This window comes from Aethalodelphis obliquidens, unplaced genomic scaffold (genome assembly GCF_003676395.1).
Source record: "Aethalodelphis obliquidens isolate GAN/ISIS:26980383/991018 unplaced genomic scaffold, ASM367639v1 scaffold35, whole genome shotgun sequence".
NCBI classification, from domain to species: domain Eukaryota; kingdom Metazoa; phylum Chordata; class Mammalia; order Artiodactyla; family Delphinidae; genus Aethalodelphis; species Aethalodelphis obliquidens.
In genome coordinates this window covers 8,368,115-8,395,577 of record NW_020837979.1, presented here as the reverse complement: position 1 = coordinate 8,395,577, position 27,463 = coordinate 8,368,115, and the positions used below count along the sequence as shown (strand labels likewise).

Below are 27,463 nucleotides of genomic sequence, written 5' to 3'. Positions count from 1 at the left end.
TCCCGAGCCCTTCCTTAGCCCTTGGCCCGTCGTGGAACATTCAGTTTCCAGAGGCCAAGCTACCAGTTCACACCCCCGTGCTGTTGCTGGGCACAGAAGCAAGAGTAGGAACCTGGGAAGTGGGAATAGGAATTCTGAGGGAGACTGCCCTCTCAAAGATAAATTAACTCAATACACAGTGGAGGAGACTGGAGGTCTCCTAGCCTTATGGGAACCATGACTTAACTGATGCATGATCAGTAATAGAAAATTAACCCATCCAAGTAAAGACGGTACAAGCTGAAGGGAGAAGCAGCTTAGTAAACTCAGAGTATGTTTCCAGCAGTGACCAAAGGAGAAATATACGCAACATGAAGGACAGGTTCCTCAGGCTTCACACCACTGCCTGGATAAACTGTCCCGGAGGCCACTCACCCTACGTCTACCCCCCCCCACCATCGGCGAGCAGACTCCTGGCTGAGGATGCTAGCTGACCTACTGCGATCAACACTCACCCCTAGGCTCTGTTCCTCGTACAGTCTTAGCACCTGAAGGGCAGAGATTAGGCCGCACTGAGCTCTCCATCCTCAGTGCCTGACAAGGCTCTGCATGCAGCAAGTGCTCAGCCAGTGTCTGCTGAGCCGCAGAAGTGAGTTTTGGGCCTTTCGGAACAGTGAAATACACCAACAGCATGACCTGCTCTGAGACTTGCTGCCCCAAGTCCAGAAGCTTCTCCATCTCAATCCTTCATGACAACTTACCCAGGTTTCAATCCAGAATCACGCTTCACTCCATTTACACAACACTCTTGAAGTGACAAAATTATAAGACTGGAGAAATGATTAAACCTCCTCTGGGGTTTAGGCTGGGGGGGGGGGGGGGAGTGGGAGGGAAGCGGGTGTGGCTAGAAAAGGGCCCATAAGGGATCCCTGTGTCTTACTGCATCAACATCAGTATCCTGGTTGTGATGCTGTACTGCAGTTTTGCAACATGTTATTGGGGGAAATTGGGTAAAAGGTACAAGGGATCTCTCCGCATTATTATGTGCAACTGCATGTGAATCTATAATTACCTTAAAAGTAAAAAAAAAAAAAAGTGTTATGTCTCACTGAAATTTAAAAGCAAAAAGTCCCCAAGAGGTCACACGTGACCAAGTCATGGCATGTTCATGGCGTGGGTACTGATCCTTGCCAAGTACATTAATCCTTCAGAACATATAAAGTGTTGTTTACTTCTAAGAAGCTAAACACATTTTTTTTCTTTTGCAAATAATAGGTCCATTTGGCCTGAAAGCCACCCTTCCAAAGTCTATTCCACCTTTTTTCTCAGCATGCCAAAGACTGGGTCTCTCATTCTAACCTCTTGTCCGTCCGTGAAAAATGGGCGATTTACAAATGTCTACCTCACAACTGACCACCAGGCCACCCTGTTCCACTCACCGAAAAACAAACAAATGAACATAGTTCAGGGAAGTTGACAATGATCTCCTGTCCTTCTTATAACACAGACACTCCAGGCATAATTACCTTAAATGACAGGCTGCATTAATTACAAATCCCCTGTTCTTAGACACTTAGTTTCCAATTTTCACTATTATAAAACATGAGGTATGTGAGATCATCTCCTGATGTTAAATTTCCAGATATGAGCTTACTGGCTTTCAAAGGACGCACGTGCATTATTTTATTTTTATGGCTTTTGACATACTTTAGAAAACTGGCTGCTTTTTGCAATCCATGAATACACAGACTTCTTTTTAACATAGCTACCACTGAAAAATTTTTTCTGTATATGATCTATGGCTCCTAGGCTACTGATACTTCTAGAGATACATAATTTGAATGCCCAAATTAGAGAAAGTGAGGAAAGTCATTTGACAGGTTAAATTCTAATCATCAACAATGAACTAGAAATTAGAAGATAAGCCTGCTAAGGATATGACAATGACCATGAGAGGCTGGCCAGTGCTCTTATGTGACAAGCTTTCTTGCCCAGGTCTTCATGTCCTGACTCCAGGGGGTAAGAAGAGGCCTGGTGTCCCTGTGCATCCTTCCCCCCAAGAAGGGTTGGCCACGGCTGGCTGGAAAAGTAAACCTGGGGTGCCTTCCGAAGCCCTAACCATCTATCTCAAGCTGCCATCCCCAAACACACAAGTTCTGTTACGAAGTTTCAGACCTGTAAGGGAAGCAGGAAGTCCCGCTTGGACTCTCTGCATAAGCTTCTTCTCTACCTAAGTTCCATCATGGGCAGGAAGGTGGTGGAGAGGTTATGGATGCCTAACTGGCGACTGTGAGAAGTGGTACTTTATTGCTCATTGTGTGTGTGCTTCTGGGGTAGGAGGCCTGAGAGAAAACAAGAGGTGCAAGTTAGAAAGTGGGCCCCAAAACCCACCTCACACTGCTGACAGGTGACAAGCACTCATCAGGACTCAGTGGGTGAGTGTGAAACCTGCCACCCAACTCGGACAGGGGCTACTTTCTGCAGCTACTGCATCTCGGCGAGATGACAGGGTCAGCGCTCCTCAAAATGAGGTATCCGGTTGGTGGATGCTCTTAAAAATGGTCAGAACGAAATAGTTTCTTCATTACTTTAAGGCCTAATTAAGTATATATTTCCTAACAGTTGAGTGGATTCAAAACTCTTTATTGACAAAAACCATCTGTCCCCACCTGCAGGACCCCTGGGAGCTACCCCCAGCGGGTACAAGAACACGAGGCAGGCTGCTAAGTGTGTGCGACCGAGCACCACACCACCTGCTGCTGACGGGTCCGGCATCTTCACCTAACAGTGATGCTCTGACCCTTATGAGATAATCCAACCACAAGTGACTGTATATACACCCACAGGCCCCACAGATGCTGTGTGTGTGGGTGAGGCTGAGCGTACATCTAGGAGGCATGATGCGGTGGGGAGTTAAGGTTCAATGTTACACGACCAATATAAAGCATGTGTGTGGAGAACATTCCCGTTCTCTCTGCAACAAAGACACAACGCCCAGTCTATCACCCAGTGTCCTCAGATTCCTCAGCGGGACTTCAATGCCAGCGAAGTCTGGTTTTTCAGATGAACTCTCCTGCCTCCTTTTCCTGCAGAACTATATAAGGATGCTTCCCTTTGGCCTCAGCCGCCAGGAAATTTGCAGCTCAATTTAACACTGAATGGTAACAACAAACTTTATTCTAGGTTTTTGTTGAGATAGCACCATAATTAAAAACAAACAGATAAAACATCGAAAACCACTTTCTGTCTTTGATTCACTGTTTTACATGTGCTTTAATCCTTTAAACCACCACTAATCGTTTTAAAAGTAGGCAAAATACGAATTATCCATTTAAAGAATATGCCCGACTCACTCAGTTACTCTTTTGTCTTCACTAAGAAGCGAATAAAGGAATTTGTAATCGCTAGTTTGGGGCAAGTTGCTTTGGTTGTGTCTCTCCAACTTTAAATCGTTTCACTTAAGGCCCACCCCAAAGAATTACTTCAAGACCATTTCAATTACTAGCAAATGGCTTCTCTGAACGTGTGCAGTGCCCGGCAGCTGTGGACCTAAGCCAGGCAATGACAGGTACACCTGACTGAAGGTTCGGAAGAATCTCTGGAGGATCATCCATCCCGACAGGAATCTGTCTTTCTCCTCATCTTCTGCCTGGTTAAAAGGTCTGAGTGAGGCCAATAAACAGTACACGCCAACATATGATTTATTTGGGTCAGTACTGGTCATGTAAGTTTACGTCTCCCTACTGGTTCTGAAATGATACGTCAATATGAGTATGATAACCTGAAACATACCAAAAGGTGCATATGAAGGAACTCTTCAGGAGTTCTTTAAGCTAAAGTAAATATTGTGTTCAAAAATCAGTAGCAATTACCGTCTTATTTTGTCATATTAGGTTCTGTGCTTAGATAGTGAAGATACTGGTTTAGCCCACTAGAAGGTAGAAAAGAATTTTTGTTAAGTGAAAAAAATTTACATCTATCCCAGGAAAGGAATTACCTATAAATTTGCGGGCAGACCCATATTCTCTTTTGTTCTAGTTTTCCTTGTACCTTAGGAGGCTGTACATACCTTCTGAAGCGCTAAGCAGAATAAGGTACACGGAACTGAGACAAAAAGGCTGCGCAACCATAACCTTATGCAGCATAGAGAGTTCAGTTATTTAGGGTTTTCACAGAAGTATTATGTTCGATTAGATTTTGGATTTCTTTATTCTAGAAATAAAATATCATGGATATTCTAGAGCAAACTTAATACAACTCAATGCTGGGAAAGGATAGCTTCTGTCTTCCCATTTAGGCATTTCTCTCCACTATCTTTAAGGGCAACTCCCAGCTGCCCAAAAACCCACTAGATGGACATTACATGAAATTCCTAAAAAAAATCTTATATGTTCTGGTATAATGTTATAAGTCATATTTCTAGTTATTACTTTAAAATGTGTATCTCAGAAATAACTAAATTTCCTTGTCAATTGCATTATTATGAACTTTCATCAAATCTTTAACCGTGGTCATTTTTAAGTCTTTTGTCATTTACAGACAGTTCTGGGTGTACTCTGATGCTTTTGCAAAAATGTTCCTATAAAAGGGTTTCATCTTCAAGGAATTCATGGAAAAGACTGACAAGTACAGGTTTCTGGTAACTGACTATACTGCTGAACTGAATGAATAAGCATTTTCAGAACTCTAATGGACAACTGATGAATTCATAAAAGTGCTAACAAAAGATCAAGATGAAAAAAAAATTAATTACACGGGACTGAGTGAACTGATGAGGAAGATTATATTTTTTGTGACTGTTTGAATAAAACAAAAACAAAAACAAAAAACCTACTAGATGGGCCCAGCCCCAAACCACCCCCCAAAAGCATTCATTGGTTACGTTCCCCTAGTGAGTGGGGCTGTAATGGCTCAACACAGGTTATCCCAATCTCCTGCAGATACTGTTAAATAGAGAATCTGATTTGGCAGTCTGGGTTGGGGCCCAAGATTCGACATTTCTAAAAGCTCTCAAGTTACGTCACTATTGCTGATCCCTGGACTTCAACTCTGGGCAGCAAGGCCTCAAAACACTTACCCAATACCCTCTCTTCCAGGGCGGGGTGGGGAGGGCTCCTCTATGTAGGGGCAGCCACCGTACTTCCTGTCCCGGTGGCAAGCTGACCCCAGAGGGCCTGCTTCCCCAGAGCCTAGGCTAGCCCTTCTCTCTGCTCACTCTCGTCCAGCGTCTCTGCCTTTGTTGGGCGAATCAGGTTACCTTCACTCCAAGTGCTAACTACCTTGGCCTGTGGGGCTGTACACAGTAATAGGGGAGGGAGCAGAAAGCTTACCAGCCAAGCGCCGGGCTCCACCAGGACCTAGCAGATGCCCTGCTTTGCAGTGAGGAGTGTTTACAGTGGATTTTCGTTTCAGCTCTAAATCCAGTCTGTCTGTTCCCTTGGTGGGCGGCCCAGAGGCAGGAGGGGTGACCCATCAGATCTGCACCCCTAGGACCCTCTACACACACTCTGCCCAGCCTCGACAGTGGAGCCTGCACACCCTGCAGTGTTCACTGAGGAGCCTGGCAGTGACTCATGGACACCTTGGACTCTCAAGCTCCCATCATCCAGGCCCTGGCCTGGTACAGGTCGGGATGACAATCTCTATCGGTCACTCTGAAATCCCGAAGGCTTTCAAAGCTTTCTCTCCCAACTCACTTAGAAACAAAACCTCTTTTGGTGGCACAACTGAACCGAACTGACAAGAAGCTGCTTTCATGGTCTCATTGATCTCATGGCACGTCATCGTATACCTTTCTGAAAACCTGAATTCCAATAGAGGTGGCTCTCGAGTGTTGTATAAAGGCCTCGCTGGTGCTAACGGGCTTTATTTCCGTTACACCCCCACACCTCACTTCCAGGCTGCACCTGAGGGCAGAACTGCGCGGAACTGCTTTTTCTCCCAAACCCTAAACCCTCACGCCTCCTTTTCACACCTTGGTCTCCTCTCATTCCCTCGCTTCCACCATCCCTGTAACTTGACTTGTTGGAGCCCCGGCCCTTGACTTGTCCATTCTCCCTGTCAGTGAGCCTCCTTCTGTGTTAAGGTCCTGCTAATTCCGCACAGCGTGGCACGCCCATTGTTCTCCTGCCAACGCCCCACGACGTTCTCAGCCCCGGTCTCTCTGCTGTCCTTGCCCTGCAGGGCTCCAACCACCCCGTGTTCACTCTTCACCCGTGGGCTGCACAGTCATGGAGAAGAACGGCACAAGCGTGAGGGAGGCCACAGTGACCCTCAGCTGGGTCCCCGATGTTGCCCGAGAGACTGCTCTGCAAATCCAATTCCCATGTCCTATGGACTCCCAGCCTACAGAAATCTCAGCTATTTGAGGTCTGATCATTCCAGACTTCCTCTACCTTCTGTTTCTACCCTACTGCTTCCCCTTTGGCCTCAGAAGCTACCGATCCCTCTGCGTCCACGCGCCTGTGGAACACGTGCCCTCGTATACTCTGCGGAGCTGGGTCCCACCCACCCACCTCCCTGGGTATTGGGTCGCACCAATTACCTACTCAAATGCTGCTCCTCCTTGTGGAGGAGGTGGTGTCGTGCAGCTGCGAGCTGAGGGTTCGGGCTGGGCCTGGGCTTGGCTCCTGTGTCTGCCTGACGTAACCCTTCTTAGACTGGGCTTCCCCCCTGCAAACAGGGTCAGCGCAACGCCAACCACCCAGGTGCCTGAGGCACTTGCGGTCGTGTCTGGAACGTCAGGAAGCGCTGACAACACCGCTGCCCTCAGCTCTACCCCCCTTTCTGTCCTTGGCCCACAGATATTTTCAAGCAACATGTTCTCCTATTTTTTTTCTTCACTAAAAATACTACTGCAAGATATACGCATCCTTTTTTTTTTTTGGTTAAAAATCAAAGAACATGGAAACTACAGATTAAAGAGTAACCTCCACCCCTCACTCACTGGCCCCTCACATGCACACCAAGAAGCGGCCACTGGTAACGGTCTGGTGTGCCAGGTGCTCTCCAAGCCACAGTTACCTGGCTTCTAGGCTCACTTCACAGAGACTATTCCTGCCAAGGTCCTCCAGGCTCTGTGGAGCTCGGTTCTCCCTCTGCTCTGGCCTTGCTGGGACATGCCAACCACATCTGCTACCTGCTTCCTGTCACACTGTCTGCTGGCCTTGTCCTCGGGATTCTGTCCTCAGCTCTCTGCTTATCCCATTCCTAACCCTCAAGACCGAGTTCCAAGCAGACATTCCCGCTGGGATGGGCCACAGCCAACTGCTACCCAGCAGCCTAGTGATGGCAGCGCCATTTCCTGCCCTAAAAATCACAGCAGTGCCTACCCCCTACCATGTAAGTAGAAGATATTCTCCCCACTTTAAAGGTAACAAACGGAAGCTCAGGGAAGTAATTTTCTCCAAATCACACAGTAAGTGGCAGAGCCAGGATTTGATCTGGGTCTGAAGGTAGAGCCTGGCCTTGTGAGCCCACATCACTCGGCTTCTCCCCACCTGAGATAAAGCTGCCCCTCAGACTGCCAATGGCAGAAACAAGGGTAGCGGCAGATCCCACTGTTTCTGCAGTGAATGCAGACACTGAAAATGGCTGCACCAGGCTCAGTGCGTTCTCAGGTTTTAACCCTCAATCCAGCAATGGCCCCTGTCCAGTCCCCAGGACTCGCGTGTCACAGGGGAGAAGCCACAGAAGTACAGAATCTAATGACTGCCCAGCCGTAGGGCCCCTGCTCAGGCAGCCATGAACAGAGGGCATTTCTGGGTCCCATCTCCCGGGAAGAAAAGTGACTGCTGGGATGACTAGAGAAGTGACTGGATGGCCTGCAAGCCATCTACCCAGAGAGGGCAAGAGCAGGGAGACCCCGTTCATATGAAGAAGGGTCTTTCTGAACAGTCTCCAAAAGCCAGACGTCACTGAAGCTCATTACAAGGAAGGTTTCTTTGAGCTACTGGGAAGGGCAGGGGAGAGAACAGGTGCTTCTGAAAAGAGAAGGTTCTTTAATGTAAACACGAGACTATTTTAGCAGGGGCGCTGGGGTAAGCTTTAGAGAGATGATAAAGGTTCCACCTGGCTAAGAGCCTATGGTTTTATCATGTATCACTATTTTGCAACCCCAAGATCAGCGCCCAACTTTTTTTTTTTTTTTGCGGTACGCGGGCCTCTCACTGTTGCGGCCTCTCCCGCTGCGGAGCACAGGCTCCGGACGCGCAGGCTCAGCAGCCATGGCTCATGGGCCCAGCCGCTCCGCGGCATGTGGGATCTTCCCAGATCGGAACACGAACCTGTGTCCCCTGCATCGGCAGGCGGACTCTCAACCACTGTGCCACCCAGGAAGCCCTCAACGCCCAACTTTTAAAGTTCTTTTAAAAGACTGAGTTTCTACATGTATGTTATACTTCAATAAAACCACTTATTGAAGAAGGAAAAAAACACAACTAAGATCTGGCTCTTTCCTTCTTTCCACACAGCAGCAGTGGAAGGCTACCAAGTGGGGTGGCCACTCATGTGAAGCCGGTAATCACTGTCTCCTTGTGGGCTCAAGAATCACTAATAATGTGGTACCCACACGCCATCATTACACAGCTTTTAGTAGGTCGACTCTTGGACCACTGTGAACAATAAAAAACATGTTTAAATTTCAAGATCTAGATGAATGGCCCTGAAAAGAAAACGGGCCTATGGTGGTGTTAGAGGACTATCTTAGACACAAGCAACAAGGTGCTCACTTCGACTGCCAGAGCCCCTCTTTGTGGTAAGAAGGGATAATATATGTTTATTTTATTCATGCTCTCGATAGGAGAAAAACACATTATGTAGCTTGATCTAATTTATAAAAGGAACTTTAAGCATTCATTTAATATTACTGTAAAAATTACCCTAAAATATGTAAGCTCTATTAATAATGAGATAACAACAAAAAAAGATTTCTATGGAAGAAATTAAATATTATTCAAGACTTTCTACTGTTTTAAATATCCAAATGCAAGTAATTCTAAGAAGACCATATAGAACTAGTCTTCATATCACTGGAACTAAGAAATTCTCTAAAAGAAGACTCTCGGATTCTGGGGCATCAGGTTTCTTCTGGCTTCTCAGGGCTGCCAGGTTCCCTATTCCCTGTGCAAACCAAAGGCAAATACTCCTTGGTACCTCAGTGAGGGAGGGACTTAAATAGGCTTAGAGTAATGTATTAGCATGGCTGCCACAGGAGAGAGAGGAAGATGCAAAAAAGTTCAGGCTGTAAAGGGAATAAACTGAAATATAGCCAGAAGCCATTCACTATTTTTCACATTTTGATTCTGGAAGTTACAAATTAGCCTGCCTATGTATGTGTGGTGCGTAGACTTCAAAGAAGGGAGCCCCACGTTATGCTCTCGTGGAACTCTCTCTCCCGGAGTGTGGCTGGACCACACTTCTAATGAGAACACTGCAGAAGTGATGGGGGGTCACTTCCAAGAGTAGGTCACAGAAGACCACGACTTCTGTCCTGCCAGCCTGTTCTCTCTCTTGCCTTCCTACTTGCTTGCTCTGGTAAAGCCAACAACAGCTTTGAGCTGCTCTATGCAGAGGTGGCTGGCCACAGTCAGGAAGAAACCCAGACCCTCAGTCCACCAGGCCGTGAATAACTGAATCCTGCCGTCAACCACCTGAGCGAACCTGGAAGCAGATCCACCTTCAGCTGAACCTTACAAAGGCTTCAGCGCTGGCCAACACCCTGACTGCCGTCTTGGGAGATCCAGAGAAGCCGGCTAAGCTGCACCCATATGCCTGACCCCCAGAAACTGTGAGATAGTGAATGGTGGGGTTTTAAGCCACTAGGTTTTGGGGTAACTGTTACTGAGAAATGGATAACTAATACAGCATGAAGAACTCTAAAGCAGGGGTCAGCAACCTTTTTCTGGAAAGGGCTAGACAGTAAATATTTTCTGGTTTGTGGACCTTACAGCCTCTGTTGCAGCTGCTCAGCTCCGCCACTGCTGCAGCACAAAAGCAGCCACGGACCGTGATGAACGAATGAGCATGGCCGGGTCCTCATAAATCCTTCTTTACAACAACAGGTGATGACTCGGCCCGCGGGTTGTGGTTTGCCAACCCCTGCTCTAAAGCACAGGTTGTGCAGAAGTCCTATTTTTGAGTTAAAAGGCAGATGATCTCCGTTCTGTTAAAATTATTTTAACAATTAAAAAGCTCAACCCGCCACAGTAACACAGTAATCACACGCAGTTGAAAAGGAAAACAGTAGATGTCCAATAACTTCCTGAATTTGGCAAGTAATCTAAGAAATACAAATATCTTTTATGACAAATGGGTACCTCTATCTGCATCTTGATATGGAAAAGCTGAAGTCCAAGAGCAGAGATGAACCTGGGCCAGAAGAACACCTACTAAATTAGCTGCTCATCACAACTACGATCACAGTAGCCCCCTAAACACGCGCTGGCTCTCCCCTCACGTGTCACGCTTTCCTGGCCGTGAGAACCCATGATTACCTTTGCTTTTCGACAGTGGTGAAGGCGGCTGCTCTGCAAACACTTCCAGGGCTGGGGAGTCGTGGTGCTCGAAGTCTTTGTCCAAGGCTTCGATGAGACTGGTGATGTCCGAGTCCTCCGAGCTGTGCCGTGTGCTGCCGGGGTGCTCCGGGTGGGCCGGGGGTGTGAGGGGTGTGGGGGACAGCCTCTCGGGCTGTGGCTCCTGGTGCTGAGGCACTGGCGGTGGCGGTGCTGAGTGATGCTCCAGCGGGCTGTGGGCATGGTGCTGGCTGCCGTGCTGGCTCTGTTTTGCCCCCTTGGACTTCCTGCCCGCTGTGTGACCCTGGGCCATGGCATGTGAATCTAAGACCAGGGCGCTGGCTTTGCTCGCCGACTGGGCGTTAGTCCTGCTAGAGGTACTTGCGCTGCTTTTGGCTCTGACGTTTTCCACGTCAGCTGAGTTCCTATTGCCGTGACTGCTGTGTGGGTGGACTGGTGGGCCACACTGCTTATGACTCCCTGCGCTGGGTCGGGACGCCGAACCGCCTGTTCCACAGAACCCCCTACTGTGACTGGGGTCACAGCTGAGTGTGTTCAAGCTGAAAAAAGGACCAACTGCAGATCAGTAATAGCAACCTACAAGATCTAAGATTAAAAGCATTACTTCATCAGTATAGCCACCATAAATATGAACTACCCGAAGGAAAAAACAGCAAGAAACAGGATACTTTCCACAACTGGACTGGGTCTGTTCTAACTGGCAATATAGGAATTGAGGTATTGATACAACTGAGAATATTTTAACCCTTATCAATAAAAACATGGCATTTGCTATGAGTTCTTAGTAACAGAGCACTGTACGCAGGGTATTTAAGATTTTTTCCCCTGAGCCAAGATGAAAAGAAGAAACGTATTTTTTCTTTTAATTACATCAGCCAAATCTATATATTGGAGAATTTATTTCCGGCAGGTGAACATACTTTCCTTCAGATGAAATACCAACGATTCTCCTGAGATCAAATGGTCTTCCCACATCAAAGGGCGGGTTCGAGGCCTCAAAGGATAGTCGCCTTCGAAAGGGCTCCCAAATTCCTTGAGCTTCTAAATAGGCTGTTCCAATTACCAAAAGGAACAGTGCACTGCAGGGGTACAGAAGATGGAGAATCGGGGTTCAGTTGTGAGTGCAAGAGTAACAAAATGTGACATTAAAGGCAAGTTTCTTGGTAAAGTACAATATGATATAAAAAACAAAATGCCTGTGACATGACAAAAGAGCATTATGGATGAAAGGTTGCACACCGACTTTTCTAGAATGCCAACGTACACGGAGGCTCGTACGGAGGAAATAATTATTTGTATCAGAACAGACGCTGGAGGGTAGCTTTTCTTTTACCAAGAAGAAGCAGCTCTTATCTTTTCTTTTACTTCTAACTCTCTAGGCCAACTCCTTTCCCTTAAAGGATGTGCAGGGTAACTATGTAAGTTAATTCAGAGGCGAGTATATCTCATTCTTAAAAAAACATAAAGAAATATGCTGAAAAAAAGATGAGGATGTTGAGGGTTTAAAAAATATTTCTCATCAGTTTTATGTTGCTTAGGTATGACTCAGGAAGAATAAACTATTATGTTGAGTACATTACAAATGCCCAAATCGAGTAACCACCTGGTAAATTATGCATGTTTTTTTCCTTTAAGAAATTAACCTGTACTTCATTTGTATAACAAATTTCAAAGGTAGAAAAGACTCTGGTTTATCGTATATGCCACCCAAGCAGGGTTCAGTTCTGACTGCTCCCACTGGTGCATGTAGGCTTGACGAGAGAGGTCTGCCTGCTTTGTTCGCTGGTGCATCCCCGGCACTCAGAACAGTGACTGGCACGTGGTGGGCCCATGATAAACAGTGTCAAGTGACGCCTAAATACTAATCTCGAAAGAAGACGCAAGTACCTCATTATTCCTGAGATGATGATGTACAGAGCCAGCTCCCAGTTGGGCCTGGGCAGGGCTTCTGCACAGGTTGCTAACATATGGTAAGGAAGGGATGCATTCAATACAAATATGAATTCAGAGCCACTGGTGGTTATAAACTTCAGTTCACGAATAACTCTAGAGGCTGTGAAATCAGGAGTAAACCTAAAACAGAATGATGGCAGTGATAAAGTTTTTAAAAATATACCGCAGACAGTTTAAATATAATGCCTTTGAAACAGAACACAGAATTTTAGAGTTTGATACTTTTATTCAACTTTCTCATTTTAAGATGGACAAAGTATTGCCCTATGAGGTGAATAACCAAAACAACTATATTCTGTGGATAATTGGAGAATTTACATAAAAAGAGAACAATAATCCCATGATCATTAACTAGGAAAGTAGTCTCTGAGCTTCCCTCCCTTCCCTCTTCCTTCCTCCTTTAGTTAATCCACACTCTTCTCTTACGATGCATTCCCACTGCCTTTTTGTGTGTGTGTGTAGAGAACCACCCTAGCCCTACTGATGTTCATCGCCTGCGGCACTGCTTTCTGCCCTAATTATATTATTTTTATTTTGTTAACTGTACGCCCCGCAAGCACATGATCTGCACGTTGAGGAAAGGTGTCTTATTCCTCACTGTACCTTCAGGTGCCAAGTGTATGCCTTACATGGAGTAATGTAGTTACTTATGAAGTAAGTGTCCACTGAAGGTCATGAAATTATCATTCCATTAAGGGGACAGAAGTTACATTTTATTATATAAACTTTATAACATAACAAGTAATCAATTGTTAAAATATGCTGCAACTACTGCCGATGTAGGCATTAAAACTGTCTTCTGACCAAAATATCACACATTTGTATACACTGCACAACACAGAAAAACTGCATGTGTGTAACATAGGTGTCTGCTCTGCTGCTGAGACTGAATTTATAGTCAGTTTCCTACACAATCTTGAAAATAATTTTGAAACTGGTTTCTAAGACTATCTGATCCACTTTGGAGTTTCACAATTTTGAAAACAAAGATATGAAGAAATAACCAAAGATTAAGTGAAGAAAAAAATCAAATGAATATAGTTGTGGATAAAGACCTTTTTTTGTGAGTATGCAAACAATTTTAGCATAAAGTTTGAACAACTCCAGTATAAAGTTAATGAGAAGTTAGTGATTTGTTATCGTATGAGAAAATACTTACAAAATGATTATGTCTTTAGAGGCATTGGCACTCAGTGCAAATTCTTGACAATTGACAACTTTAAAGCCATATCCCTCACATGAGTACCCACTGACTTCAATGGTTTCTATGTGAATTTGAAGTTGTCCTGTATTCTCTACTTTAAATGTTCTTTTCAATGTGAAATTTGGTTCTCTTAGTTTCAAACCTAAAGGAAAAAAATGAGGAGTGAGTATAAATCTTGCTATCCTGTGCTCCAGGTCCAAGTAATGATAATACCTTCTTTATGAATGTATCGCAGAGATTATGAACGGAGCCCCTCAGGGCAAAGAGATCAGCCATTACCCAGATTTCACCAGGAAGTATTCTACTTTGTTAAGTCATTTTACATGGCAGAAGTTTAATTTTGCAGTAAGTCCCCTACATACGAACGAGTTTAGTTCCAAGAGTGCGTTCCTAAGTCCAATTTGTTCATAAGTCCAACAAAGTTAGCCTAGGTACCTAACCAACACAATTGGCTATATAGTACCATACTGTAATAGGTTTATAATACGTTTCACACAAATAATACATAAAAAACAAACAAACACAAGAAATAAAACATTTTTAATCTTACAGTACAGTACCTTGAAAAGTACAGTAGTACAGTAAACAGCTGGCATACAGGGGCTGGCTGCAGTACTCGCTACATCACCGCTGCTTTTGCGGTTGCTTCTGGACATCCTGGGCTTGAAATAAAGGTACTGTACTACTGTACTCTATACAGTACTGTAAAGTACACAAAAGTACAAACACTTGTAGAGGATGCACACACTTGACAATGTGCGCCAGACACGTGAACTAACTTACGTGATTGGACATGCAAACGCATGTTTGCATCTTTGAAAGTCTGCAACTTGAAGGTTCATATGTAGGGGACTTACTGTGCTTTATTTTTCACATTCAGAGTAAATCATCTAAGGCATGCAATGAATACTGACATTTCAAATTTTTTAAGATCCAAACCAAACAACTCTGAAAGCAAGTCAGGGTGTTTTCTTAAAATCTCAAGTATCCATCATTAATATACACATGTGTACATGTAGAAATACTGTTCTTGTTTTTGGAATTATTTACTGTTGACAACAAACGCTGAAATGTGTGCCCTTGGATATGACAGGAATACTCACTGTCTGTACAGTCTTTTAATAATGCTTCTGTGATTTTAAAGCGCAAGGAGCTCCCTGGACCTGGAAGCTTGCCTGCCACCCTCAAGTTCTCAGTTGTTCCTTGTCCTTGGACCATCACAGCATCCATCACAGTCAGGTTATTTCTATGTAAGAACAAGAACCACAGATTTTCCTCCCATTAAATTTGCACAGTCTTTTGATCTATAATTTTTACTGTTACTTTATAAACCATGTAAAAATTAATACACTAAATTTAATGGTGAAACATTTGCACTTGAAAAAATTTTAAATGTTTACACAGAGAGGAGCAAGCGTTTTTCACTTTGAAGAGTCACACACGGTACAGGAAGACAGTATTCAGGTCTTCTGGCTAAAAATATCATCACAAAGGTATGTTTCATGAGGCGTGGGGTGTGTGTGTGTATTTCGGGCAAAATGAATACCCTATTTCAGAAATAAATTAATGCAAATATTAATATTGAAACGAATCAGGAAAGGACTCTATGTAAGTACTAAAGGTCAACCCACACTTAAATCACAGAACATACCTGATTATGATTAGGGAAGAAACAGTTCTATTGTGAATTGGAGTAAACTTTACTTTGACAGATTTCTTTTCTCCAGGTTTTAAAATTAGGTTTAAAATTAGATGTCGGGAGAGGCCCTCTGTAAATCCCGTGGAACTCTGCAGTGGATGAGCCTTGAATCATTGGGTAAACAAGCAGCAGTCATTAATATATTCTCTGGAAAAGCTTTTTTCCCTTTACCCCATGCACAGCCCAGTATTAGTTTCTCGAATTGATCAACTATATAAACAATTTTATCCCTGATGATTTAGAGGCTGGATGGCTGGCAAGCAGAGCTGGGCAACCAATGATGACACTTTATATTCTGCATTAAGTCCCAGAAAGGGCTTTGTTCCCCAGGTCACCGAAGTCTTCATGTTTGTACTAAGCACTTGTTTTTGTGTACAGATCTTTTTATTTTTAACTTTAAAAGTTTTGAAACATGACACAAAAACAGAAAAGGACACAAACCTAAGAGATGAGTAGCTCAGTGTTTTAGCACAAAGCAAACAGCTGTGTACCGAACACCCAGCACCCCGAAGTCCTACCGGTGCTGTCCCCACTTTCAGTCACTGTTTTTCTGCCCCTCCCCTCAGACAGGTATCAGCTGGAGGATCTTAAGGTTGCATCATTTTATTTGTAAAAATATTTCCAATTCATATCAAGCTATCTTTGAATTTTATTTTGAAAGCTAAGCCCATAATTACTGTTTCATAAACACTTGATGATTTAAAGTTCAAGTAATAGCTTAGTTTAATAATCAAAATATGACTTCCCGACAGTTATAGATAAAATTAAAAAACATTTGTTTTTTATTTTTTAAAAAATCATAGTTCACATATAAGGTTACACTGTTCTGATTTCAAGTAACGTTAATCTTAAACTTTTTGGGGGGAAGGGTTGGTAATACTTGGGTATAAATGTCCATGGCTCCACATGGCTCTGCTAACTTGTGAAAGGAGAGTGCATTTTGTATGATTTTTCTACTATATACAGACCTATCTACTTCAACAGCATGATTCTACAAACATAACTTCAGAGTCAATAGACTTTGTGAAGCACACTACTTTTTAATTCTCACTTCTGAGGCAAATATTTTTTCCTACATCGAAAATTCTTCTCTGTCCATGTCTACTAGGACAACAATCTTTTGACTGCTCCAAAATGGTTGGTAAATAGGTTCCCTTTTAAATGAACTATTCTGAGTAGTTGATGAACACGTTATACATTATACATATATTCGCCAAAACAACTAATTTAAACTCTGATGACTTGGAAAATACTTTAGGATGTTGTAATGCCTCTGGGATATCACTAAGGCCCTCAATAATTCTCAATAATTGTTGTAGTGGTGGTTCTTAAAAAGGGATTCATGGACCCCTGGGGATCTCAGAGGTCTTTTCAGGTGTCAAAACTATTTTCAGAACACCGACAGACGTTCTTTGCCTTTTTCACTGTGTTGACCTTTGCACTGATGGTCAGCAAAAGCAATGGTGGGAAAAACTGCTGACCCTTTAGCTAGAAGCAAGGCAGTGGCATCAAACTTCCCTAGTAGCCACTGTATTCCTCACTGCCATGCACTTGCAGTTAAAAAAAAAAAACCCAAAACTGTTACTGATTAAACAGTAATAAATATTAATCTTATTAAATCTCAACCCTTGAGCACGTGCCTTTTTTTGTTTTTGGATCACTGTGTTTTCATTGTCATTTGTCTCTAGGTATTTTTTGATTTCCTCTTTGATTTCTTCAGTGATCTCTTGGTTATTTAGTAACATATTGTTTAGCCTCCATGTGTTTGTGTTTTTTACATTTTTTCCCCTGTAATTTATTTCTAATCTCATAGCGTTGTGGTCGGAAAAGATGCTTGATATGATTTTAATTTTCTTAAATTTACCGAGGCTTGATTTGTGACCTAAGATGTGATCTATCCTGGAGAATGTTCCGTGTGCACTTAGGAAGAAAGTGTAATCTGCTGTTTTCAGATGCAATGTCCTATAAATATCAATTAAATCTATCTGGTCTATTGTGTCATTTAAAGCTTGTGTTTCCTTACTCATTTTCTGTCTGGATGACCTGTCCATTGGTGTAAGTGAGGTGTTGAAGTCCCCCACTATTACTGTGTTACTGTCGATTTCCTCTTTTATAGCTGTTAGCAGTTGCCTTATGTATTGAGGTGCTCCTATGTTGGGTGCATATATAATTGTTGTATCTTCTTGGATTGATCTCTTGATCATTACGTAGTGTCCTTCCTTGTCTCTTGTAACATTCTTTATTTTAAAGGCTGTTTTATCTGATATGAGTGCTGCTACTCCAGCTTTCTTATGATTTCCATTTGCATGGAATATGTTTTTCCATCCCCTCACTTTCAGTCTGTATGTGTCCCTAGGTCTGAAGTGGGTCTCTTGTAGACAGCATATGTATGGGTCTTGTTTTTGTATTCATTCAGTGAGCGTATTTTTTTTTTTTTTTTTTTGCGGTACGTGGGCCTCTCACTGTTGTGGCCTCTCCCATTGCGGAGCACAGGCTCCGGACACACAGGCTCAGCGGCCATGGCTCACGGGTCCAGCCGCTCCACAGCACGCGGGATCTTCCTGGACCGGGGCACGAACCCGTGTCCTCTGCATCGGCAGGCCGACTCTCAACCACTGCGCCACCAGGGAAGCCCGAGCGTGTGTCTTTTGTTTGGAGCATTTAATCCATTCACATTTAAGGTGATTATCAATATGTATGTTCCTATTACCATTTTCTTAATTGTCTTGGGTTTGTTTTTGTAGGTCCTTTTCTTCTCTTGTGTTTCCCACTTAGAGAAGTTCCTTTAGCCTTTGTTGTAGAGCTGGTTTGGTGGTGCTGAATTCTCTTAGCTTTTGCTTGTCTGTAAAGCTTTTGATTTCTCCATCGAATCTGAATGAGATCCTTGCTGGATATAGAGTAATCTTGGTTGTAGGTTCCTTCCTTTCATCACTTTAAATATATTGTGCCACTCCCTTCTGGCTTGCAGAGTTTCTGCTGAGAAATCAGCTGTTAACCTTATGGGAGTTCCCTTGTATGTTATTTGTTGTTTATCCCTTGTTGCTTTCAATAATTTTTCTATGTCTTTAATTTTTGTCAATTTAATTACTATGTGTCTCGGCATGTGTCTCCTTGGGTTTATCCTGCCTGGGACTCTCTGCACTTCGGACTTGGGTGGCTATTTCCTTTCCCATGTTAGGGAAGTTTTCAACTATAATCTCTTCAAATATTTTCTCAGGTCCTTTCTGTCTCTCTTCTCCTTCTGGGACGCCTATAATGTGAATGTTGTTGCGTTTAATGTTGTCCCAGAGGTCTCTCAGGCTGTCTTCATTTCTTTTCATTCTTTTTTCTTTATTCTGTTCTGCAGCAGTGAAATCCACCATTCTGTCTTCCAGGACACTTATCCATTCTTCTGCCTCAGTTATTCTGCTACTGATTCCTTCTAGTGTATTTTTCATATCAGTTATTGTGTTGTTCATCTCTTTTTGTTTATTCTTTAATTCTTTTAGGTCTTTGTTAAACATTTCTTGCATCTTCTCGATCTTTGCCTCCATTCTTTTTCCAAGGTCCTGGATCATCTTCACTACCATTATTCTGAATTCTTTTTCTGGAAGGTTGCCTATCTCTACTTCATTTAGTTGTTTTTCTGGGGTTTTATCTTGCTCCTTCATCTGGTACACAGTCCTCTACCTTTTCATTTTGCCTGTCTTTCTGTGAATGTGGTTTTCATTCCACAGGCTGCAGGACTGTAGTTCTTGTTTCTGCTGTCTGCTCTCTGGCGGGTGAGGCTATTTACTGAGCACGTGCCTTTTCAACACCATGTGATCAAATGGAGTATGCACGCAGCACCCCTTGCAGCATACTGGACCATGCTGTCTGGAAGAGCTATCGTTTCAGATGCCAACTGAACTAGTTCCTGCCTCCGCAACACCATTTATATTTGAAAAAACGATTGACAGTCAATATATGGTTATTCAGACTGGAGTAGTTAGTAGACATTTTTACGAAAATGAAGTGCATCTGCTCCTTTAAGGAAACAACTGAAGCATTTGTTGCCAATGGTAAGATTTGAGTGTTTGAGCAAAATTTAGAGTTTTGGCCCTGTGGGCTTTAGAGTCAATAGTTAAAGAACACCCTGATGAGATTAGTGGTTGTAAGAATGAATATGATTTTCTGGATACTGCAGAGTGAATTGTGTCAACATTTGGAAGCTCTTCATATCTTAGTGAACCAATATTTTCCGAATGACTGATGCATGGTGTTATGATAACTAAAAAAGCAATTAAGACACTCCTTTTTGCAACTATATGAATGTGTCAGGTCAGGTCAGATATTTATCATATACTTCATCAAAAACGATGTATCATAAGAGACCGAATGCAGAAGCAGACAGGAGAATCTATCTGTATATTAAGTCAGAGAGCCATTGAAGAGCTCTGTAAAACAATCTACTCTTCTTGCAAAATGGTTCTTAAAAAAATATATATCTATTTTTTCATTTTTATATTACCTATGTCAAATAGAATGGGCCTATTATTATTTTAAATGAATTAAACCAATATTTTAATGATCTCTCAGTTTTAGTTTCTAATATGTTAAATATTGATAGATGCAAACCACATAAACAAAAAACCTCTTTGGAGTCCTTAATAATTTTTAAAAATTGAGATAATGTAGAAATCCTTAATTATTGTTCAGACTGTAAAGGAATGCTGAGACCAAATATTCTGAGATCCACGGTTTTATAGCACTGTAGAGAACTGTGATAGAATTTATCCTAAGCTCACCCTAAGACCTCCTCCAGCATTTTTATTTAGAATGAATTCCTGAGGTCTAGAGTATTCTTATTCATCTTCCTATCTCTCACAGTACCTACATCTTGTAGGTACCACTAAAGATTTGGTAAGACAAAAAAAGGTAAATATAGGTCATGTACTTCTCATGAATATTTCCTCTCTTATAAAAGCAGAGTGAAAGGAATTTCTGGTTACTGAGCTTTCTAGATATTTGAGGTCTAGATAGCCTTGAACTTATTATGTTGGTACTTTATGGATGGAAAAAGCAAAGTAAAAAAGATTCCAAGAGAAGGGCATGGACTAGAATATGAGACTATCTAAATTTCAGTCTAGTATTCTACCTATTACTCAGCAGAAAATAAAAATACAACATTGAAAATTACTTTCTCTTTTGAAAGAGAAAATTTCTTTCTCTTACTTTCTTATATAAGATTTACTTAAAAATAGACATAAAAACAATTCCATAAAGGTTTGGCTAACTTATGCCTTACACATTAAAACACAAAGCTATGGGAAAGGACACAAATCCTTCAAGAACTACAAAACATCTAGTTGGACAGGTTAATTAGTGATTCCTAACAGTAACGACCATGTGTCATGAAAGTATGGTCAAGGGTTCTGGACTCTGAGAGAACTAGATTTGAATTTGGCCCTGCCAGTTATCACAGGTAGGAACTTGGGCAAGTTACTTCCTCTCTCTGAGCTTCGTTTTTCCACCACCAACAGAACAAGGGAAATACTTATTCTTAGGGTGGTTAGTAATAGCTCAGCCTGGCTATTGTAATGATTACATGAAATTATAAATGTGAATGCACCTGCTGATTATAGTGATACATATGATACAGTGATATATATGATATATATATGATATAGTGATATATATGATACACTATACACATATATATGATATAGTGATATGATACACTATACACATACAGTGATACAATGCTGATACATAGGAGGTGCTCATGAAATACTGAAAACCTTCGTATTGCCTTTCTTTCCCACCTGGTGAGCCACAGACTGACTCATCCAGTCAACATTCATGGAGGGCTTCCTATGTCCCAAGCAACCCATCTAAGGGCTTCCATGTTGGTCTGCTTAACCTGTTCAAAAACTTTGTAATATACAAATTATTAACTTCACTTACAAGTGAAGAAGTTGAAGTTTGGAAAGGTTTATTTACTTGGTCGAGGTGACCAAGTTAGTAGGTACAAAGCCATGGTTATTCTAGGAGCCAACCTCCCTTATTCCAAATGGGAAGCAGCAAAGCCACAGCATGGCAGGAAGGCATCCCGTGGCTACTTGACAGACTGGGACCGTGCTCAGAAAAAGAGCTCAGCAAAAGGAGAGAAAGGAGGTGGTCGTTTACTGTTTTCACTCAGAGTAATTCAGATGATGGAGGATTAACTAGATTCCTACTCTCATTCACTCAACACCCTTCGTATTATAAATGTGGGAAGGAAACCATATAAGTAGAAGAAAAGCCCTCAAGGAGCTTATACCCAGAACTGGGAAACAAGGTACCTACCACACGTCAAAAAGAAAACAAAAAACACCGCTAACATGCTTGCAAACAAAGATTCAGGGAGAGCCAGAGAGCCCAATCAGTGCACGCTCCACAGCCATCAGGGCTGGTGTGAACAGGCTGTTTAAGGCTGGATGAGAGTGGCTGCGAAGGGCATCTAGGCCAAGAGACTTGGGCCAGTTTGCAGGTGGCTTTAGTTCCCAGTGCTAATTTCCTGACTGACACAGATCCTACACATTAAGTTCTTACATAATTATGAGTGGTTAGTGGCTGCTCAGCCCGGCCTGTATGATAGAGAATATTTGGTCCTAGAACAAACCAGTTTATGTATACATTTACTAGTTTAAAAATACTTGTTGAGTTATAACTATGCTCACTACTGCACTAAGTATGAATACAGCTAGCCGTGGGTCTGGCCTTCATGGAGCTTACAATCTTATCAGAAAGTATCCAAAATAAAAATTTAAATGACCAAGCTCAATATTTTGAGGCTTAATAAAAAAAAAACATTATCTATCAGTATATACCTTATCTACATAATCTCAGAGGTTCTGGCAGCCATTATTATGAACCTTCATGAGCTTAATGTTTAATGCCCACAAACAGGACCTTCTATCCAGGGTGCCTCATGGCAATCTAAATCCCACCCATTCTTCCGGGGCTTTTTGCCTCTAAAATAATTACTAGACTGTTCTGACTTCTCCAGTAACTTGCCCTTCAACCAATTTAAGGATGGTTAATATTTTTCTTTCACATTTGCATTGATCATATTGTAGAATTACTTCTTTGGAATAGTATGAAGTCTGAATACTTACACTGTTTCTGAAGACTTGGAATTCTAGTGTTCTTAAATCTATCTTTGCCACCTTACTTAAGTTAAACCTGAAATAAAAAAAATACACATATTTCTTTGTAAACAGCATCATAATTAAAGGGGTTATAAATACTAAGGTTGTGCTTATCTTTTGGCAGATTTTGAGATCAATGTTATCAGATTAACAGCCTTCAAAAAATAGCTACAACTTACAGTTAATATTTTGTTCACTTTTTAAAAGTAAAATACTTGAAAGGCTCCACCACTTGCTTCCTCTTTATAAGATTTTAGGAAGGAGTTCTATATTATTTTTTTCTTGTCTTAAACTGGGAGCTTTTCTAGATGTTTAATATAATATCCATCTCTCTCCCCAGAACCTTCTCTCAACTTCAATTACAGATGCAGAATTTCTCTAAGCCCAATCTATTACTGTATGAGCTGAAATAAAGTTTTAAATGTGTAAAATAATAATTCACTGCTAATATGGAAACATTCTGATAATCTACCAGCAATGCCTACCTTGATATTAACTTATCTACAAAGACAGAAGGGTTGGAATATAAGGCCAGAGGAATAAACTGAATGTAGACAGGCGCATCTGCAGGATTTTCTAACGTAATCTCTTCTTCCTTAAACAAAGTAAAGACACAGTAAGTGAAAGACTGCCACCATTAAAAGAGCCAGGACATGCAGGCAACCTAAGTGTCCACTGACAGATGAATGGATAAGGAAGATGTGGCACATATATACAATGGAATATTACTCAGCCATAAAAAGAAACGAAACTGAGTTATTTACAGTGAGGTGGATGGACCTAGAGTCTGCCATACAGAGTGAAGTCAGTCAGAAAGAGAAAAACAAATACCGTATGCTAACACATATACATGGAATCCAAAAAAATAGAAATGGTTCTGATGAACCTAAGGGCAGGACAGGAAAAAAGACACAGATGTAGAGAATGGACTTGAGGACACAGGGAGGGTGGCGGGGTGGAGGGTAAGCTGGGATGAAGTGAGAGAGTGGCATGGACATATATACACTACCAAATGTAAAACCGATAGCTAGTGGGAAGCAGCCGCATAGCACAGGGATTTCAGCTCGGTGCTTTGTGAACACCTAGAGGGGTGGGATAGGGAGGGTGGGAGGGAGACGCAAGAGGGAGGGGATACGGGGATACATGTATGTGTATAGCTGATTCACTTTGTTATACAGCAGAAACTAACACAACATTGGAAAGTAATTATACTCCAATAAAGATGTTAAAAAAAAAAAAAGAGCAGATACTTCATAACCCTATTACAGATTTCCCAGAACTGATGTCACTCTGAATACTTACTGAAGAGCAGTTTGTATTAGTAAGGGGAAACCTCATGTGATGGGGTGAGCTGAGGACGGACGGCCAGGAGAGCTCGGCAGTGATTTTTGACAGTATGTTTTTTTGGAGGTCTGTATTTACTTCAAATATAGCGCTCAATCTAGAAAAACAATTTGTAAGTCACTGTAACAAAATGAAATAGTTGAGTTTTCTGAATATAGGAAATGCTATTAGGCTTGTGTATTTGAGAAATTTTACTTGCTCCAATATTTAAGTCTGCTTCTCACAGAGACATGTATGAAGACGCCTCTATTTTGGCACAAAGAGCTGCCAAAGCATCACTGATCACCTGTACAGTACTGTCTTCGTACTGAATTCGAAAGGGAAAAGGCAGGGATATTCAGATAACATGATGTTACGGGGATCCTAAAGGATCTTGCATGTTTAGTGGAAAGATCCAGACACCAACAGCAGGCAAATGTTTTCAGTAGAACTAGTAAGAAGGCAGTGCACTGCTTGGCATATGGCTTTTTCCCCACTTGAGATAAAAAACAAAACAAAATCCTGATACACAATGAAGACATCAGTTGAAGAGGTAACACATATGAGGATTCTGTCCAGATATGTATAGTTAAGAGCAATTTTCAGGGCCTCATTTGACTATTTCCCTACATATGAGTATTTATAAGCCAGCGGTTAAGAACTCAGAGCACATTCCCTAAGGAAACAATATTATAAATGGGGCTAAGGTGCCTGGGCACAAACACTGAAGCCTGTTTTATCCTATAAGACTACTGAATTATGACACCCTAATATTGGTGAGAGTACCGGTTTTGTATGACGAGTAACGAATTCTCTGTAACATTCACGCTGAGAAAGTAAGACAAAGGCAGGGGCAGGGAAAATGCCACATTCACTGTGCAACTGGGACACAGTGGCACAGGGCAGGCAGGGAGCCTGGGTCTTTAGGAGTGAAACACTAGGCTCACAGAGAGGAAAGCAGGGGTTTCAGGGGGCGGGGCGTGAAGAGGTTCCTTGGCAGATGAACCTAGGGCAGCACTGCAAGTTATTTATTCATAATTGGATGTTAAACTGTGGAGGCGACCTGTACCTTACAGTGTCCGCTATGGAACTGTAGAGGACCCAGGAGTGTTGGAATTAGTGTTCTCTTAGTGAGTTCATTAGAAGTCATCTCTGTACTAATTTTAACCATTGTAAAGTTAAAATTTAACTCTCTTTTGCCTTAAGAGAACCTTTCACAGAAGATAGTTCAGATAAATAGAAACCTGCAGATTTAATCATTCATGGCTTGAAAATCTTACATACTATAAATTGGAAGATCTTGATGATACTGACAAATACATTTCAAATCAGCCAATGGAGAAGAACAGTTTTCATCAGTTTGCTAGTCAAATCCTCTTCTGAAGTACACAGAAAGATCAAATTTCTATACTGCCACATAAGTGTGTCTTTGCTTTTGAATCCAGATGCGGTACTGATTTGTCGCTGGGACATTTTCTACCTGCCACAGACATAAGGTTGAGCCCATGTGAACGGGCCATGCACCCCTAACAGCTCAGGTCTGGAAAGGGAGGAAGCAGTTCTTTTCAGGAGGGGCAGAGACACTCCTCCTCCTGTGAGGTTAAACCTAGAAAGTGTTTTCCTAGCCTTTAACAGAGGTCAGTGGTAGGGAGAAACTTTCTTTCTTATGCAAATGGTGTGTCTAAGGTAAACAATGAAGTTATCCTACACAAGGACAACTTCATGGAGTTCCTTTGACTTTAAGGAAGCATCTAGAACACTGGAAAAAAGACAAAAATGGTAGTGTGCATACTTCTGAGAAATATACAACTACAATGGCAATTCAAGATGCTTCCTGAAGATTAGGCATATTTTCTTACCTACAGGGAAATAAAATAACCTAATATAAGAATAACTTTAGAAAGTCATGTTTCATACTGGTAAAGATAGCTCAAATACTTAAATGAAGCAAAACCACTTACTTATGACCTGAATTTTCCTTTATTCCCATCCATCCTTTGAACAGGCTTTGATGCAAATCCCAGTCAGCATCCCAAGCATCTTCCTGCATGGCTATACCAGGCTGTACTTTGGGTTCAGCTAAACCAGGGAGACAAATGGTATGACATACTCAGCCCTTCAAATGATTCCTATAGCATCAAGAGATAGGGATGGGCCTTAAAAGTGGCCGCCTTTTATTAAAGAGTATTCTGGGGAGGGAGTGAAGGGCATGAGAGAGAACGGCAAGATAACTTACATTTGGACAGAAAAGGCAAGCCAACATAGCAATGATCCCCACACTGCAGTCCAGGATCAAAATAAATGTTTGCAATCTATAAAGAGGCACAGGAGAACCATGAATCCCCAATCCACAGAAGGTCACAATGACAAAGTGCTAATGGATGGGAATTTTTGCAAATATAACATTTTCAAACCTTTGATTTTTTCCCTGGCTCCAAATCTTCCTTATTGCCCCGTAATCGTTTGTAGTAAAATCGTACATCTTCTGACAAAGATCGTATTTGTTGGATCTTTACCTTCTGTGAGAAGGAATTCATAATATTTAAACTCTGATGAACTATTTTCCCCTGAAGGAAGAAAACAAACAAACTCATCTGTAAATGGTAGATTTTCTTCAGAACACACACTTTAGAGCTGACAGACATATTTCTAGGAAACCAAAGTTCAAAGGACATTTAGAATTTTCAAAAGTTGATAAACTTTAAATTTGTAACCAGAGCCCCTCCTCCAAATGTACGTATTTTGTTGTTTTTATGGCCTATTACAGATAATTTAACAGGTCAAATCTCTGCAATCTTGTAAAAATGAATTAAAGTAAAAATGTTCACATACTAACAAAGGTACAGAGCTAGCTTTGAATAAAGGAAGCAGTCACTGTCAGTTTGTTAAGAAAGGTTTGATTATACCAAGGCCAGGGTGCCTTAAAAGTATCCAAATTCAGGATGAAATAAGTGAACTCTAAAATCCAAAGCTATTTTCTTTATAAAAGAAAAATACTATTTGTGCCAAAGAGAAATTAGACATTTTTAAAAAACACAGGTTATCAAGCATCATATTAAAACAGTATACAGATTAAATCATTAAATTACCAATGATTACTCTTATCAGCTGCATGCTTCTCCCTATGACAGAGTACCAGATTTTAAATAAAAAATTACATGATTCAAATAATCATCAATAAGAATCATATTATAATATTTTACTTTCTTTTGTTTGAATACAGAACCAGAATCCTATAACCTGATTCCTAGCCATTTGAAGAAGTCTCTAAAATGACCAGACCCTGCTGGTCTAATATTTGGTATTGAAAGACAAAGAAGTTGGGACTTCCCTGGTGGTCCAGCAGTTAGGACTCCCGCTCCAGGTGCAGGGAGCCTGGGTTTGATCCCTGATCAGGGAACTAGATCCCACATTCCACAACTAAAAGATCCCACGTGCTGCAACTAAGACCTGGCACAGCTGAATAAATAAATAAATGTTTTTTTTTAAAAAAAGACAAAGAAGTTAAGAAAATGAACAGTAAAAGGAGTTGAATGATGGTGCAGTTAAGACTAACACTCATCATTTACAGTCTGACCAGAGTAGAAAGATGTTAGAGGGTGGGGACGCTGCTGTGAGGATA

The 27,463-nt window shown here is 41.8% G+C and overlaps 1 protein-coding gene across 8 annotated transcripts in view; it reads right to left on the bottom strand.

Annotated features, from left to right (window-relative positions):
• The window catches only part of TMEM131 (transmembrane protein 131), a 192,050-nt gene that overhangs the window by 19,553 nt on the left and 145,034 nt on the right, over positions 1-27,463 (bottom strand). For all 8 annotated transcript variants that reach the window (XM_027128902.1, XM_027128903.1, XM_027128904.1 and 5 more), the window contains 12 exons: positions 26,256-26,408; positions 26,078-26,153; positions 25,803-25,920; positions 23,821-23,959; positions 23,004-23,113; positions 22,486-22,552; positions 15,320-15,471; positions 14,772-14,914; positions 13,624-13,810; positions 12,399-12,584; positions 11,432-11,590; positions 10,473-11,050 (listed from right to left, as the gene is read on the bottom strand). In XM_027128902.1, coding sequence (XP_026984703.1) covers positions 10,473-11,050; positions 11,432-11,590; positions 12,399-12,584; positions 13,624-13,810; positions 14,772-14,914; positions 15,320-15,471; positions 22,486-22,552; positions 23,004-23,113; positions 23,821-23,959; positions 25,803-25,920; positions 26,078-26,153; positions 26,256-26,408 — 2,068 coding nt within the window. The remainder of the gene's footprint in view (positions 1-10,472; positions 11,051-11,431; positions 11,591-12,398; positions 12,585-13,623; positions 13,811-14,771; positions 14,915-15,319; positions 15,472-22,485; positions 22,553-23,003; positions 23,114-23,820; positions 23,960-25,802; positions 25,921-26,077; positions 26,154-26,255; positions 26,409-27,463) is intronic.